The sequence below is a fragment of the Ascaphus truei genome, chromosome 3 (assembly GCF_040206685.1).
Source record: "Ascaphus truei isolate aAscTru1 chromosome 3, aAscTru1.hap1, whole genome shotgun sequence".
NCBI lineage: Eukaryota > Metazoa > Chordata > Amphibia > Anura > Ascaphidae > Ascaphus > Ascaphus truei.
This window is the reverse complement of record NC_134485.1, coordinates 250,178,806-250,195,630: the sequence shown is the minus strand read 5'-3', so window position 1 is coordinate 250,195,630 and position 16,825 is coordinate 250,178,806. Positions and strand designations below refer to the sequence as shown.

Sequence of the window (16,825 nt, the reverse complement as noted above, 5' to 3'; positions counted from 1 at the left end):
CAGATGAATGGGTACAAGAAGATCTGAGTCTTTAAAATGTATTTCTGCTAGAAAATCTCCCTCTTCTAGGACACTGATGACTGATTTGATTTATTCCTTTTTGAAGGGAGTTGTTTGAATATAGCCATTGGGGTCCTTCAGATGAAATGACGGATAAAACGTTCCTTCTTTCAAACCATAAAGAGCTTGGAGTAGAATCCCCATATCTGATGATTTTGGGGTATTTCTACGATCACTTTGCCCTGCAGGAATTTCTGGATGCAGTCTTGAACAGCTGACAATGGTTCTACATTATTTGGCTTTCTGGACGGTAGAAACCTCCTCCTTCTTGACTGTTGTTGAAATTCTATGGCATATCCTTCTGAGACTTTTAAGTACCGATTGATCGTATATCGTTTGGGTCTTTTCTCCTTGAAGGGAAAAAATCAGCTGTCCGAGTAGTTAGTTTTCTTGGGACGAAGATAATCTTGCTCCTGCTGCTGTCTAGACCCTATGGAAAATGTTTAGCCCTTTAGCCATGGGGCCTGTCGAGCTGCTACTAGTAGTGCTGATGACCCGGAGAACACTCTGTGTCAAATGAAGCATCCCCAAGACTATGTAATGCTTCTGAGAATATCACAATCATTTACTATTTTCTGTCTGCAAGTACCTGATTCAATTGCTTCGTGATGTCTTTAAAAAAACAATCTTTATGGTAGACGCTAAACAAGCTGTTGCAAACTTTGGTCTGTTATGCAGTTTAAATGATTTCTTGAGGAGGCTTTCAACTCTCTAATCTATCGGATCCCTAGAAGATGGGGCATCTCCCAGTGGGGTAGGGTCAGTTTGGCTACAGTCGCATACACTATAGGCAGCGATTCCCACACATCCACATCTTCAGCTTTAAATGGATACATCGTCTCAAACCTCAAGAATACTGTTTTTTTCCTATCAGGATTCTTCCATTCATTGTTAATGAATTCACTAATTAATTCATGGACCGTGATCTGTTCTTTATGCCCCAGAATAAGTCATTCTAATGTGTTAAGTTCTTCTTTATCCTCTTCTACTGTATATGGAGAGTAGAAAAAGTATCCTTAATTCATTTGTTAATTCCTTCACTATTAAAACTTTACTATTCCTCCATTGTTTGAGGATGACCGATAAAAACTCTCAGATGCCTAAGTGCCATCTTCATCAGAGCCCCTGCCAGGAAAGTCAGAGTCTAATCTTGACTGATCTTGTCTGGGCCTTTTTGTAGACAGTTTGAAAGTTTCATTCCTGGCAGACATAACCTGATCCTACCAGCAAGGACTCAACCACGTTAAAAAAAAAAACAACCAAAAAAACCCAGCCATGCTAGAGGGTGCATCTCCCACAGCAACTTTCCGAATGCACATTCAACATAGCTCAACAGAGGAGCCAGGAGGCCATTTATCATCGCAGTTCAGGCAATGAATATGCTTAGGTGTTGCAGAAAATACTTTGGGTCTTGTGGATGAATTTTCAGTTAACGATTTAGCCTTAATTCCAGAGCGGGAGGCAGGAAAAACAGAAAGACGTGAACGCCACAAGAGATCCCGATCTATCATGCACACAACCGAAAGCACTACATGGTAAGTCGATTGTATATAAAGGTTCCTTCCCAGGGAGTGCCTCCAAACAGAACCACGCACCATAGATTGGCATTTCTGTCACCCATTGAGTGTCCGGGGCTATTTCCTGTGTTTGTGGATTACCATCAGCTTGCGTACACATCGCCAATGGGGGATCACCTCACCAGGCGGGGTCATTTCAATAGAATCTACGTGGACATGTGGGAATCCTGCTAATACGCCGTTTCCCCCCCCCCCCGTATCCTGATGCCTCCTGGTTCTTGGGAGCGCTGCATCCCCGCTATGCTTCAGAAAACCGGTGTGTATACCATACTCCCGCAGGCACCAGGACAGCCTTTAGGGGAGTACCAATGTCTGAGTAGGGGACAAGTCGTCCCAAAGCGGCCCATCAATGAGTACCCTGCGGGTAGCGCAATAGCAGCCTAATAACATTCAAAAACAAAACCTGTAAAATAGATAGGTCCCCCTCTTGGCTGCTAGGACACAGACAACTGAGGTAGTAGTATTAGACAAGCAGCACCTTTATCAGCTGACCTGTGTCCTACCTCCAGCTTGAAGTGGCTCAAACCCCCAAGGTCATGCACAGTCATGGAAGGACAATAGGGAAAATATCCTTTTTTTTCCCCTCTTGCCTTTTAACCTGCTGATAAGAATTGTTAATAACCTTCATCTTTTAATCAAAATGACAGTCTACTTTCAAAAGAACATCTGGTAGGACAAAATAAGTAAAAACGACCAACGTTTAACTCCAAATAAATTGGAGTATAGGAGAAAATTTGTACTAGACAAAAATGCATGGCGGAGAGGATGATGCATGGCTGAGAGGATGATAAATATAGAGTTTTAACCACATACAGTATTTCCCTGATCAAAATACTCAGCAGCAGCACTCGTGTTTAGAATTTCAACTGATTTTCATTACACCTCATATTCTAGCCAAACCTGCAGTGGCACAGAGCATTCTCTGTGTGGGTGCCAATTCACATTCACTACTGCAGTCCCATTTGACCACCTGGCCTTGCCTTACAGAGGATGGATTATCATTATACTTTTAGCACAGAGCACAGTAACAATCAATCAACCCATAGAAGCAGAAACACAGTTATAAAATCTAAACACATAGCTCATGAACCGACTGTCGTCGTAAAAAGTGGCAGAGTGTGACCCTAAATAAATCAATGTACACAGAGTCTAGGTTGTATGGGGCAGCAGAACCTCACTGTGCATGTACATTGTGCAGTGCAGGGTTCACTGGCAGCTCATTCTAGGAATGTAGTGATGGAAGAAATGGCCAGATTAGCATTGGTCAATAATTGGAGTGCACATGGAACAATATAGGGCACATAATTAGAAGAAGCACTGTAATTCAGATGAAGAAATACATAATGGTCAGTGACATCATTCTGCGCCCTACTTGAGTTGAAGTTGGTTTACCACCAGTCAGTGATGCTGGTGACTACAAGGGCTGTAAAGCTAAGTTTAGAAATGACAGGTTGAGCACAGCCAGGGAGACACATTAGGTTAGACTTTTTGTAATCCCGCATCAACATCCTAATTTAAGTATCACACTGAAAAAGGGCTGACAGATAATTTTACAAAACCTATCTACAGAATAAATGCAAAAGAATGGTATAATACTCGTATATTGCAAATACTTGAACTGATGAGACTGGTTGCATGTCATGTCTGCTAACTATGTCCTATACAATAACCTCCATATGCAACTTAAATAACGGAAATATTTTAAAAGCAAAGTTTTAGTCTCAAAACATAGACATAGATGCAGAGACTGTGCTAGATTTTTCCCCATGGAGTGAAAATATACCTCAGGGGACAGAGCGCGCACTTGCACCCCCCTCAGTTTCAAAGTGGTCAGTCACTTGTCTGCTTTCCACGATCACGCCCCCCAATGTTGTAAGGAATCAGGGAACACGTCCCCTGCGGCGTGTTCCCTCCTTACCTGCTGCAGTGTGCCTCCCCGCTCTGGTTACAGAGCGCGCGTGCACCCCCAGCTCTTCACTTCGTGCCACGGAGCTTGTCTCCGCCCCCCGGTGGCGTTGCGCGTCTGTCACGCGCGGCGCTCTCAAGTGACGCCGGGCACCGCTCCCCAGTTGCGTGGCAAGTATTCCTAATTGCCCACTTGTCTCTTGCAGTCTATCCGAGCCTCCGCAGAGGCCGCACCGCCTCCCTTGCTATTGGTTCCTGTTGACTTTAAAAGACTTTCACCTTGCTGAGCATAGCCTGTGTAGCCTTGTGTTCCTGCGTTTGCTGTGCCTTGCGCCTTGTTCCTGTGTTTTTCTCTGCTGCTTTCTTGTGCACCGACCTGGCTTGACTTTAGGACCCTCTCTTGATAACGACCCCGCCTTGACAATTGGACCCTCTCTGGATAAAGACCCCGGCTTGCCTCTGACTACCCGCACCTCTCCATCCCTGACCACGGCTTTCGGATATACGACCACTCTCCCGGCTCCAACCCCAGACCACAGCACAATGGACACTGACCATGCCACTGGCTCCACCCCATGACTCCGGCAAGTATCTCAACTAACCCGATCTCTCCAACCCAGACCCGGCTACGCTGACTATCCACTCTCCAGGCGTGCCTGCACTGCTGTGGGTGCGCAGTCTTGTACTTTCCCACCTCAGTACCGGGGTCCCGCCTTGTTCGTGGTGAGCTCAAGCGTTACAAATGTCTTGTGTAGTACTACGCGAAAGCATTGTTGGGCGTGTACTCAGAGAGCAGATTGTTGACTGACATTTCTGTGTCTGTCATCTATGTATATATGTAGGTATGTGTGTGTGTGTAGGTATGTATGTGTGTGTGTGTGTGTTTATGTATGTGTGTGTGTGTGGGTATGTATGTGTGTGTGTGTAGGCATGTGTGTGTTTATTTTGCAGATGAGGTTGGAAAAAAGACATATGTCCATAAAGTTCAACCTAAGCTAAATTTAGACGGCAGATACTTTATCCTATATTTGTACTTGCAGTATATTGATCCAGAGGAAGGCAAACAAAACTCCCCAGTGACATATCATTTAATGATATCTCATAAGGGGAAAAATAAATTCCTTCCTGACTCTAAATAATGGCAATCAGATTTCTCCTTGGATCAACATCCTTCCCGTGTTTACTTATTTGGTATATCCCTGTATACCTTTCCTTTCTAAAAAGATGTCCAACCTTTTTTTGAACAAATCTATTGTATCTGCCATCAGTCTCCATGGGTAATGAATTCCATATTTTAACTGACCTTACTGTAAAGAACCCTTTCCTTTGTTGCTGGTGAAATCTCCTTTCCTCCCACCTTAAGGGATTTTGCTCCCTATGCCAACCTCAAGGTCATTAATAAAGTTGTGGTTGTTAGTGTATAGGTGTGCACATTGGTGTGTATGTTAACGTGTCTTATCTTTGCAGATGAAGCATACAAACATGCAAGGCTAATTTAGAGAGGTCCCATACATTATATAGGCATCTAAGACAGGGGTGCGCAAACTTCCTGAGCTGCGCCCCCCTGCCTGGCAGCCACAGCATTGGCGACCCCCCTCTCTCCAAGAACCCGGCGTCACGTGACCACGCGGGCCATGTGACGTCATGTGACCCCACAGGATCAATTGACGCGTCACAGAAGAGCCGGCAGAGCCGGTAAGGCTACGCTTATAGTGCCGGTGATATCAGGCTGCGGTCGCTGGGAAAATCAAATTGAGATGACTTCCAGCGATCACGACTAAGCCGTCGCTCCGCGCTTACTATAAGCGCACGCGACGGCGGCAATGCATTTGTTTTGACGCAACGTCGTGTCACTGTCACCGTCACTATAAGCCCAGCTAAGGGAGTTACAGAGGCCTCACGCCTCCCCCGGCATTAAATTGAAATGCCTTGGGGAAGGGTGTGGGACCTCAATAACCACTGCGCCCCCCATAGAAATTCTTGCGCCCCTGTGATCTAAGACACTATACATGACAACTGTCAATATGTCTATGTTGTGAGACTGATATGTTGATAATAAAATACTTTCTTTATTTCAGTTACAAGCAAGTGCAGGTATAATTTGCATATAACGGTTTTGCTGCAGCCTGTGTACTGTAAGTACTGTGCACCCTTGGCAGTTCCTCACTATTTAAAAGTGCCCCATATCTCTCATGCTACACATTAACCTGTTGACCTCGTGTAAATATATGTATTACCTGCTGCCATCTCCTGATTGACCAGCTGAACTTGCAAGTTGAAGATCTGCTCATGGACTTTGCTATGGGACAGTTTCAGTTTCTCTCGCCTGTTCACCATGTAGCACAGATTCCTTACCTGGGACACACAAAAAAACAAGAGCAGAGAGTTTCATGTAACATCAACAGGTTTCAAATACTCAATTCAATTATATGAACCTGTAGTCTCTGTTACTTCAAAGAATGCAAAAGGGGAAGACAGATCATTTTCACCATTTAATGTGACTTATACAAAACGTACATTTTAAAGCAACACTGACAGTTTATATAATTCAACCAACTATTTCTAATCCGAGTTCTTAAAACTCTGCGATACCCATGCTCCACTACGCAAAATAAGGGTACGGGGGGCCCACCTTCCATGGGTTACACCTGACCTTATAGCACTCAACCAGTTCAGGGATGCCTTGTGGAAAAGCTACAAAGTAACTGGCACTACCAAGGATCTCAATCACTACAGATGCATGCGGAACATGTGCACAAGGCAAACAAGGCACGCAAAAGCACAATATTACTCTGACAATCTCCACCAAAATACATCAAACCCAGCTAACTTCTGGAAGGTTATCAACAACATATTCCAGCCTTCTAACCATCAACAACCAAGTAATATCACTAAGGGGGATATTACTCTGACAAACCCCACTGACATTGCAAATGCAGATTACTTTGTGGGGTGTGCCACTAACTTATTAGCGAAACGCAGCACAAACCCCAAACATGAATCTCATCCTGGGAGTATCCCTACAGTCCCACCCCCTCCCAACACTGCCCACAATTTTCAATTTAGCCCAGTATCTGAAGAGGAGATTACACAAGCGCTCCTCAAACTAAAACTAAGCAGCCAATGTGGACCCGACTTACTACAATCTAGGTTCCTACGACTTGGTGCCCCAGCCATTGCCAAACCAATTGCGTCCATAGTCAACTCTATCCTGTCTGCAGGCCATATCCCTAAGACCTGGAAAACTGCCAGAGTTGTCCCAATCTTCAAAAGTGGGGACAAAAACACTGTCTCAAACTACAGGCCAATCTCACTTCTCCCAATTCTATCCAAAGTTATGGAAAAATGTGTCCACTCCCAATTAAGCGATTTCTACACCAAGACAAATTTCCCTAGCCAATTCCAGTCTGGGTTTCGTCCCAAACACTCCACCGTAACTACCCTGCTAAAAGTTTGCAATGAAATCCAGTGTGGAATGGAACGGGGACAACTCACTGGTGCAGTATTCCTAGATTTTGCAAAGGCTTTTGACACAGTTGATCATGTTATCCTGCTTAACAAACTCCAGAGCTCTGGAATAGGGAAACATGCTTTAAACTGGTTTCAGTCCTACCTATCAGGAAGATCCCAACATGTGTCCATCTCAGGCTCTAACTCCAACCCCCTGGATATCACCTGTGGTGTCCCGCAAGGCTCTGTTCTGGGGCCCCTACTCTTCTCAGTGTTCATTAATGATCTTCCCACAGCTTGTAAGGAAGCCTCAATACACATGTATGCAGATGACACAATCCTATATGCACACAGCCATAGCCTCTCTGACCTTCAACACATACTTCAGTCTGACTTTTTGAGACTCGAAAACTGGATTTCCCAAAACAAACTGTTTTTAAACACTGACAAGACTGTAACAATGGTATTTGGGACCAAGACTAAATTTGTAAAGCTTCCAGTGACTGAGCTCCTGATTAGAACCAATGCTAACACAACCCTAACACCTGTCACTAGTTTTAAATACCTGGGCTTATGGTTTGACTCCCACTTAACATTCGGGATGCACATTGATACCCTGACAACCAAGACCTATGCCAAACTAGGGGTACTTTACAGGAACAAATCCTCCCTAAGTCTCCTGGTCAGAAAGCGTATTGCACAGCAGCTGCTAATGCCAATTATTGACTATGGAGACATAGTATATGGCTCGGCACCTCAAACCCACCTTAGCAAACTTGACACCCTCTACAATTCAATTTGTCGTTTTGTTCTCCAATGCAACTACAACACACATCACTGCGAAATGCTCAAAGAACTAGATTGGTCATCACTAGAGTCTAGGCGCAAAGTTCACCTTTCCTGTCTTGCCTTTAAATTCTTTATGGGCAAGCTACCCAGCTATCTGAACAAGCTCCTCACCCTTACCACATGCAGCACTTATCACCTGAGATCAGACTCCAGAAGACTGTTCATGGTCCCAAGGCTCAACAAAGTATCCGGCCGCTCCTCCTTCTCTTACCGTGCACCCCAAAACTGGAACAACCTACCAGAGACTCTCACATCCACCACCAGTTTAAGTTCTTTCAAATCTAAGGCTGTCTCACATTTTAACCTAGTCTGTAACTGTTTCATACGCTCATAATATATATTTTCTTTAACTGTGCATGCAATGTCTTGTATATAATGTATACCTTGTTCATTTATGTAACTGTACTTGTAACCATGTATTATTTGTTTTTCTCTGTGCCCAGGACATACTTGAAAACGAGAGGTAACTCTCAATGTATTACTTCCTGGTAAAATATTTTCTAAATAAAATAAATAAAACTTTTTTCCCCAAGTGATAAAAGTATTAAAGGAATCCTGTTTCAAAAACCAAATAAGTATTATCTGTGTATAAATAAATAAATTAAGGGGTTCTCAAAACCTCTTCCCACGGACCACCGGTAACACCACATTTAAGGAATCACCAATGCATTTGCAGTTGAGTACTCCCAGTTTTCATATGAATAAGGACATTGGTTGATCCCAAATCCTGGTCTGGCTCTGGGTCCCGAGGAAAGGTTTGAGAACTAGTGACTTATGGGATGCCTTAATATAATTCTAGTGACCCTCTCTACTGCACGCTTGTCAGCTCGTCTGAAACAGTCACAGAGATTTTTACTTCCACTACAAGTCTTAAGGGAGCAATCCAAGCGGGGGTTGTTTTTTTTGTACATAGGTTTGAAGCAGGGCGTCTCCGGAACCGAACCCCATTAATTTCAGCACCAGGGACTCCCTGCTTACCGAGATACATACAGTGACAAGAAAAAGTTTGTTAACCCCAATGATAATTACAGAAATTCCATCGTTTTTCCATGATAACCTTCTTGAATCAAAACCAGTCTTTTCCAAAATAGGGTTTATATTAACCAGTTCCATGTCTTCTGAAACAATATAACGTATGAATTAGACAACCAATGAGTAATTAAGAGTCAGTGAGAAAAAGCAAATGAAAAACTGGTTTTATCAGCTAAATTAAAGGGGATAATTAGAATCAGGTGTTTAAATAATTAGGAAGATCTTCAGGGGTGAATTTGGGAGGCCCCACCCTATATAAAGATCAGAAACGTTGTGAGTTTGGTCTTCAGCATACAGGTGTGTAGAAACACGTCATGTCACAATCAAAAATCTCTGAGGACCTCAGAAAAGCAATTACTGATGCTTATCAGTCTAGAAAGGGTTAAAAAACTATTTCTACGGATTTGGAGCTCCATCAATCCAGTCAGATAGTCTACAAATGGAGAAAGTTCAAGATCACAATCAATCTACCCTAGAGCGGTCGCCCTACCAAAATCTCTCCAAGAACAAACCGGCAAATAATCCAGGAAGTCACAAAGAACCCCAGAGTAACATCCAAGGATCTGCAGGCCACTCTCGCCTTTGCTAATGTGAGTGATCATGGAAACTATCAGAAAAAGACTAAACTAGAATGGTGTTCATGGAAGGATAGCCAGGAGGAAACCACTGCTCTCTAAAAAGAACATTGCTGCCCATCTGAAGTTCGCCAAAGAGCACATACAGATGATCCACAAGACTTCTACAACAATGTTCTCTGGACAGATGAGTCAAAGGTAGAACTTTTTGGCCTCAATGAGAAACGTTGTGTTTGGCAAAAAACAAACACTGCGTTCGAACAGAAGAACCTCATCCCAACCGTCAAGCATGGTGGAGGGAGTGTGATGGTTTGGGGCTGCTTTGCTGCTTCAGGACATTGACTGCTTGCCATCATTGACACAACCATGAATTCTGCATTGTATCAAAAGATTCTAGGAGAATGTCAGGCCATTCGTCCGTGAGCTGAAACTAAAGCAAAAGTGGGTCATGCAGCAAGACAATAATCCTAAACATACATACAGATCTACAAAAGTAATGTAGTCCAAAGGTGGAAAAACGGTGTACAGCGTGGGAAGGAAAAAATGGAGCACAGCACATCAAGGTATAAAGTTAAAAAACTATTTATTGGGGGAATACATGGGGAACATCAAGGTGAATGGGTATAGAGTAGACGCTATAGAGCCTTGATGTGCTTTAGTCCATTTTTTTCTTTCCACGCTGTGCACCGTTTTTCCACCTTTGGACTACATTACTATCATTTCTACTGCTGGATGCACGTCCTGGTGCCCAGAAGATCAACTATCCAGTGAGTACTATCCAATTGTGGCGTTATGTTCCATGTTTTACTGTGATCTACTATCAACATGTCTCACACTCTAAGTAGTACCTCCCATAAGTGTGATAGTGAACAGGCTAGAGTGGCTTCATAGGCTATCTCTTCCCCCAATAACCATAAATCCCACTTGGAGTATAATAGCCCCTGGTGTGGCATCTACTAAATTGGTTATGCCTGGCTCTATGCATGGGAGATATATATATATATATATTAAAGATCCGCAGCACTCACCAAATGTACGTCAATAGCAAAAATGTTTAATAGAACAAATAAAGCATCAGGGGTAATAACAGAAAAATGGAGCGACGTTTCGGACATCACGGTCCTTTCTCAAGCCCCTACCGTGAGGTCCGAAACGTCGCTCCATTTTTCTGTTATTCCCCCTGATGCTTGATTTGTTCTATTAAACATTTTTGCTATTGACGTACATTTGGCGAGTGCTGCAGATCTTTTTTGGATTTCTGTCGTTTATATTTGCTGGTGGATGATGATCCCGGCTGCACTGCAAGCACCACAACTGGAAAGATAATTTTTTTGCCCTTTTTCTTTTCCCACTTAGAGTGCTATCTATATCTATATCCATATCCACACACACACACACACATACATACATACATACATACACACAAAATACCTTTGTTAGTACCCTGTCACACCAGTCCTGGGACTTATCAGTCCATTTTTTTCCTGATCTACAAAAGAATTTCCACTTTTTAGAATGGCCTAGTCAAAGTCTGGACCTAAACCCCATTGAAATGTTGTGGCAGGACTGGAAGTGAGCTGTCCATGCAAGGAAGCCCTCAAATGTCACAGAGTTGAAGCAGTTCTGTAAGGAGGAATGGGCCAACATTCCTCAAAACCGATGTGAGAGACTGACCAGCAGTTACAGGAAACGCTTAGTTGAAGTCATTACTGCTCAAAGGGGCGCCCCCAGGTACTAAATCTAAAAGGTTTACATAATTTTTCACACATGGATACTGAACGTTAAATCATTTGTGGATAAATAAATGTTGAAAAAGTATCATGTTTTTGTGTCATGTGTTTGATCAGGTTATCTTTATCTATTATTAGGACTTAGATTAAGATCTAATAACAGTTTAGGTTAGAAATATGTGAAAATCCTAAGGGGCTCACAATTTTTTTCTCGCCACTGCACCTCCGTAGGGTGTGGCGGTATCTTGGCAAAGTTTAAAGCTCCCGTGTAATGTGGGTCCATAAGAAGCTGCACCGGATGACGTCACAGCTTCCTATTGGCCCGCAGGACGCTGGAGCTTTGAAACGCGGTTATTCCATGAAACCTGCTAGCAAGCCGGAGCGGCTACTGGCACCCCCTACAGAGGCGAGTATCTCCGGCAGCAGTGGGTCGCCGGAGCTGAAATTAATGGAGGTCCATTCCGGAGACCCCCTGCTTCAAACCCAAGTAAAAAAAAAAAAAAAAAAACACACACAATGGAAAAATAAACCGTCCCGGCTTGGATTGTCACTTTAATTTCTTGGTTGAGAACGGGGGAAGGAAGTGCATCATATCATATGATGTGCAGATTGAATGCAGAATCTATTGCAAAACTCCAACTTCCCAGTCTTGTGTGAGCACATTGTAGTTACACCCAAATAGAAACACACATTGTTGTATAGTGTACCGCAAAGTATGTAAAAATAGATTGTGTAAGGTAAGCACTTCTGAAACCACCAGAGACGTACATTTCCACCGGTGGCGTCGTGTCGTTACCAAATGAAAGGAATTGGCAATTATGCTTTCCTATTTACAGGCTTCATGGCTCTGCTTCCTTCCCCTGTAATAGTCACCTAAGTGAACACTATACTACCAATGTTGAAGGACAGGCCTTCGAAAAGAGTACACAGATGTACGGCAATTATAAAAATATACAATTAATCTGTTGTGCTAGTTTTTTTTATTTCTGGTGTCTCATGGGTCCACCTTATATTTTTTAAATGATTCCTGATGATTTGGACACAGAAAGGTTTGTCCTTCAATATACAGTGGCCTCAGTATATGGCCTCAGTATGAAAACATAGATAGATGTACTTTAACTTCAGGTATCTTCGAGCATAGCCATCTATATTTTCCTCCTTGTGTATGTTAAAGGTTCTACACTGGTGAACATTACAGACACTACGTGTTAAGTTTTCACGCCAAAAGCTATTTAAGCAGTGTATCATCTGAGGCATCTATATAAACGTGCAACTTTCCCCTTTCATGCGTATATAAAATGAATTCTAAACTAAAACTGAAGGCGATAGAACATAAGCTAAAATGAAATGGGTAGCAAAACAAAAGTATTGGAAGCAAAATAAAACACTTCTGCTGAACAAAATCTTACAGGCGGCAATGTCGTCTTCTTCAATCCCAAAAGCAAAACTAACTATGTTTTAAAAAAAGTCCTTGTCCTGCAGTCTCTGAGGGTAGATAAACCAATTGTTTACCACGTACAATTGAATAAAACATGATAGCAGGGGCTCCAGCCCCACAACAATGTCATTTCAGGAGACAAACAATATGAAAACAAAAACTGACCTCTGAGTAAGGTTAACTAAAATCTTGGCAATGTAAAGAGTACACATTTTACAATAAAGATTTAGAGATGTGTGGCTTTTTATTTTACCCCTGAAGGCTCTCTGGTTTTAGTCAAGTTTTTTTGTCCCAAGTACCCTCTTCTGGAATACAGTTTTGAAAAGAAAAAAACACCCCCACAAAACCCCTTCTTAAAGAAACAAGAACGGCCTATTAATATGTATTAAAAATACAATACTATGATAAAAGAGCACTCTGAGAGACCCCGAGACTGCATTTCATATTATCTGGTTTGAGTTTAGCGCTTCCGATCAGATACTACATGTTTTTGACAAGATGCTCTAGGTTATTCTGTGCCCAGCGACACCTTGACTCCTGCACAGGCACTTACCCTCTCTAAGTCTTGCCTAAGGTGCATGAACATCCTCATTCGGGTGTGAATGCTGTCCTCCTTGGGCTGCACCAGACCGTTCTGCTCATCCTCTTTAGGGGGCAGCAGCGGTTTGTTGAAATTGCTTTTCCGCTTCAGCTTCCAGAAGGAGTAAATTAAGTCCACAGTGATCTTGGGCAGGCCCAGTTCTGCCGCCACATCCTCCACCTTCACCAAGGTGTAGAAGTCCTCCTCCAGTTCCTTCAGCTTCTGGGCTCGTAGGCTGGTTTTCTCACTTTCCGTTGGTCTGGTGTCGACATGGCTTTTGTGAGGCTCCTCTGGCTGTGGCGTGGGACCGTGCTTGTTCTTGCTGTGCTTCAAGCAGTAGGACTTGAACTTGACCTCGTCCCCCTCATCTAGTATGGTCTTCATCTCCAGGCTGTGCTCAAAGGCGCAGGTGACGTGGAAGGCTGTGATGCAGCTTTTCACAGAGCACTGAACAGGGAGAAGAAGCCAACACACCAGGCCAAAACCATGAGGAGACAGAGCAGAGGACAAATTGAGAGAGAGTACAAGTTAGCCTCTTTGGTGTTAGAAGAGTAAACCAATTTCTAGGTAAAGGGCACATTTCTTTACATGTTTTATCACCCATAGAAGGTGCTCACGCTGAGATTAGGGGTGATACTCCACTATACATAGAAGGAAAATCATTGACAGGTACACCCACATACACTATGTATAAATCTCAGTGTTATGGTATAATACCTTGGGCAATACTTAATAAGCGGTGCTATGCCAGAGGACACCATATGGCCTATTCACTTGAGATGCTTGGTCTACACTGGCAGATATATATCAATCAGAATAAAGTTAACAATGCCACCCAGCCATGGCGGCTATGTTGGGAAGAAATAATCAGCAGGATGTCTCTACTAACTTCATAGGAGTAGAAGCAGAGGGCGGTGAAGCAGAAAGCATCAAGACAAATGACTGTAAACAGGGGGAGGTTCTTACCTGCCCAATAAATATGATGTGCAGAATACGATATACGTACCTGTATAGAGGCCCCCGTCTTCAGCTTGCAGAGGCTGCAGACTAACGCCCACCGACTTGGAGGAATGTGAGAAATCTTTGTAATTGGCTCCATCCTCTCAGGGCAGGCGATGCTCACCTGTACACAGAGAGCAAAGGGAAGCTCATTATTATGGAGAATTAACCCCATGATGTGGCTAGGCTCCAGGGTCAATTAGGAAACAGTGAAAAGTTACAAAAGCAGTACGAACAGGTTTTAAAGTGGAATTTGATTTGTGGACTTAAAAAGCAGGACATATACTCCCCTTTCACAATGTGTAATTTGGGGGAATATGTTTACAGAACATAGCATTCTTTACAAGATAGAGAGACCAGCCTGATACCAGCTTTTTTGGTGTGTGCTCCTCTCCAAAGTAGACAGAGGAGCACGTTCAGGAGTCCACAGTGGAAAATGTGACGGTAAGGGGGTAACCAGGCTCACTAATAAAGGGTTAAGCCCGCTTGGTTACACATGATCCATGTATTGGGGTTTGGGAGTGTCAGCTCTTGAGCCCAGTGATTGTAAATGTATTGTATGAAATTATGCGACAAAGAATGTGTTTTTACATTTCCAGGAGTGCCAGCAAGCAGAGATTGCTGGGCTATGAGTTTCAGGGGGGGGGGGGGGGGGGGGGTTAGGGGTTACGGAGAAGGTCTTGTCAGAATGTGTCTAGGTAGTGGGCTTCCAGAGTTGCGGTAGACCCGAAAAAATGTACCCGGGAATCAGGTCGGATTCTCGGATACATTGAGACACATTGCTCCAGCAAAATCTCCTCTTGAAAACGCTTGCACGACTCACCGCTAGGATTCTCAGCTTCAGCACAGACCAGAAAGTAAAATGGGGCATAGGGATGTGTGGTGTGCCTGGAACGGTAAAGGGGTCCCTAGTTAAAGAGGGGATGCCCAGTTAATGCCTAGGTCACCCAGAACCTGTATGTGGGTTCTGGGGGTGCTCCAACCATACATAAGGTTGGGAGGGTTTTTATAGTCAAAGTCCAGTATAGTGTGTGGGGAATATGGCTAGTAGGAATAAAGTGCAACTTCTTATTCTATTCCCCATAACCATAAGACTTAGGAAAAGTATATAAATGTATGGTTTTATTAAACAGTGTGTTTGAAGTACATATATGCTTGTACACAGTTTTATGAGCCGGGTCTTTCCAGACCGATGTTCTGGGTGAGTCACTGGGTTACCAGCTTGGTGCCACTGTGTCTACCGAGACATCGGACATGAAAGCCACGGAGGATGCCAGAGGTGTGAAGAGCATTTGGGTAGGAGGTTTAGGCTGAGCGCCCACATCCTGGGATGAATGGCCAGTCCTCGGTCTACCATTTGCCTTCCCAGACTGTGAGAAGCCTAAACCAGCGGTTGGCTTCTGCATAACAGGTGGCTGAGGTGCCAGGTTGGCGCATGCCCTTGGCTGATGCAGAGTATCCGCTTGCCCGGCTTCAGAAGACTTGTTTTTATCTCCATTCTCTTCCGGCCGATATGGTCCCCTTGGATTACAAGAATACGGATTCAGAAGACTGGCATCAGCCTGATTGGCTGTAGTATTTCATGAATGAACTCTGAAATACTATAAGAAACCATCAGCCAATCCGGAGATCAGATTCTAAGTGCCAGAACAGCAGCGGCAAATTTGAAATGACCAAAATATGCTCTTGGAGAAATAGCAGCAAACCAGCTTAAGAAATTTCAAGGCAGGAAATGTTCTACGTCACACTTTTTGGGGCGAAGTTCTGAGAATTGAACTTAGCGGTCGCGGCTAGGATTGCAAGCCGAATTCAGTTCCAGGACGTTTGTGACTAACTTCCGGTCAAGGGATTTCAGCACCTCCAGAAGAAAGAGAGCGGTGGCGTCAGGAACTTCATGCCGATTTGAGTTCCAGGACATTTTGGGCCAAGTCCCGGTGAACTAAAAACTTTGTTTCTTTGCTTATTTCTTTTTATTTAATTTTTATTTATTTTTTTTTTTCCCCACTGGAGTTTATGAGACCATTGATGTTATTACACGGAATTGCACAGCAGAACCAAATCACGTCTTGCAATGCTGTTTGGCACATGGTTCGTTCAAACAAGTACTTTTTTTTTTTAAATGTTTTTATTATTTTGGTGAAAACAACAAAAGAGTTATATGAAATGATCTATACTACAGCACAGTAAATGCCACTTTTAACATTTTTCTTTTTCAAACATCTGGAAACATACAGTGATATTAGATCAAAATATTTTTCAAACGAAAAAAAAGGTTAGAACTTATTTGTGCCATTTTCTCCTATTCAATTTGTTCTTGTGATTTGCGTATTTTTCCTCGATTAAATTAAACATGGATGATATTATAAAAAGAAAGGAAGAAAGAAAGGACAGAGGAGAGGGGAAGAAGAGAGAGGGGAGAAAAAAAAAAAAAAAAAAAAAGGATAGTAGGGGAGTGGGGACTCATCCCATCCTCCCGCCCGCATCCTGGTCCGTCGAAAGGTGTCTCCTTTTTTTTCCCTTTTATTTAATTTTAATTTTAGTTTTTATGTCCCCCAGATCTTGGGCTATGTCTCCCAGATCTTGTTAAACTGGTCTATCTTTTGGTTGAGGGTGGCTGAGAGATGTTCCAT

At 43.2% G+C, this 16,825-nt stretch overlaps 1 protein-coding gene across 1 annotated transcript in view; it reads right to left on the bottom strand.

Moving 5' to 3' along the window:
* Nucleotides 1-16,825, bottom strand: part of JADE3 (jade family PHD finger 3) — a 77,512-nt gene that overhangs the window by 8,934 nt on the left and 51,753 nt on the right. The window contains exons 8-10 of the mRNA XM_075590593.1: nucleotides 14,203-14,319; nucleotides 13,170-13,643; nucleotides 5,780-5,897 (exon numbers count right to left, since the gene is read on the bottom strand). Coding sequence (XP_075446708.1) covers nucleotides 5,780-5,897; nucleotides 13,170-13,643; nucleotides 14,203-14,319 — 709 coding nt within the window. The remainder of the gene's footprint in view (nucleotides 1-5,779; nucleotides 5,898-13,169; nucleotides 13,644-14,202; nucleotides 14,320-16,825) is intronic.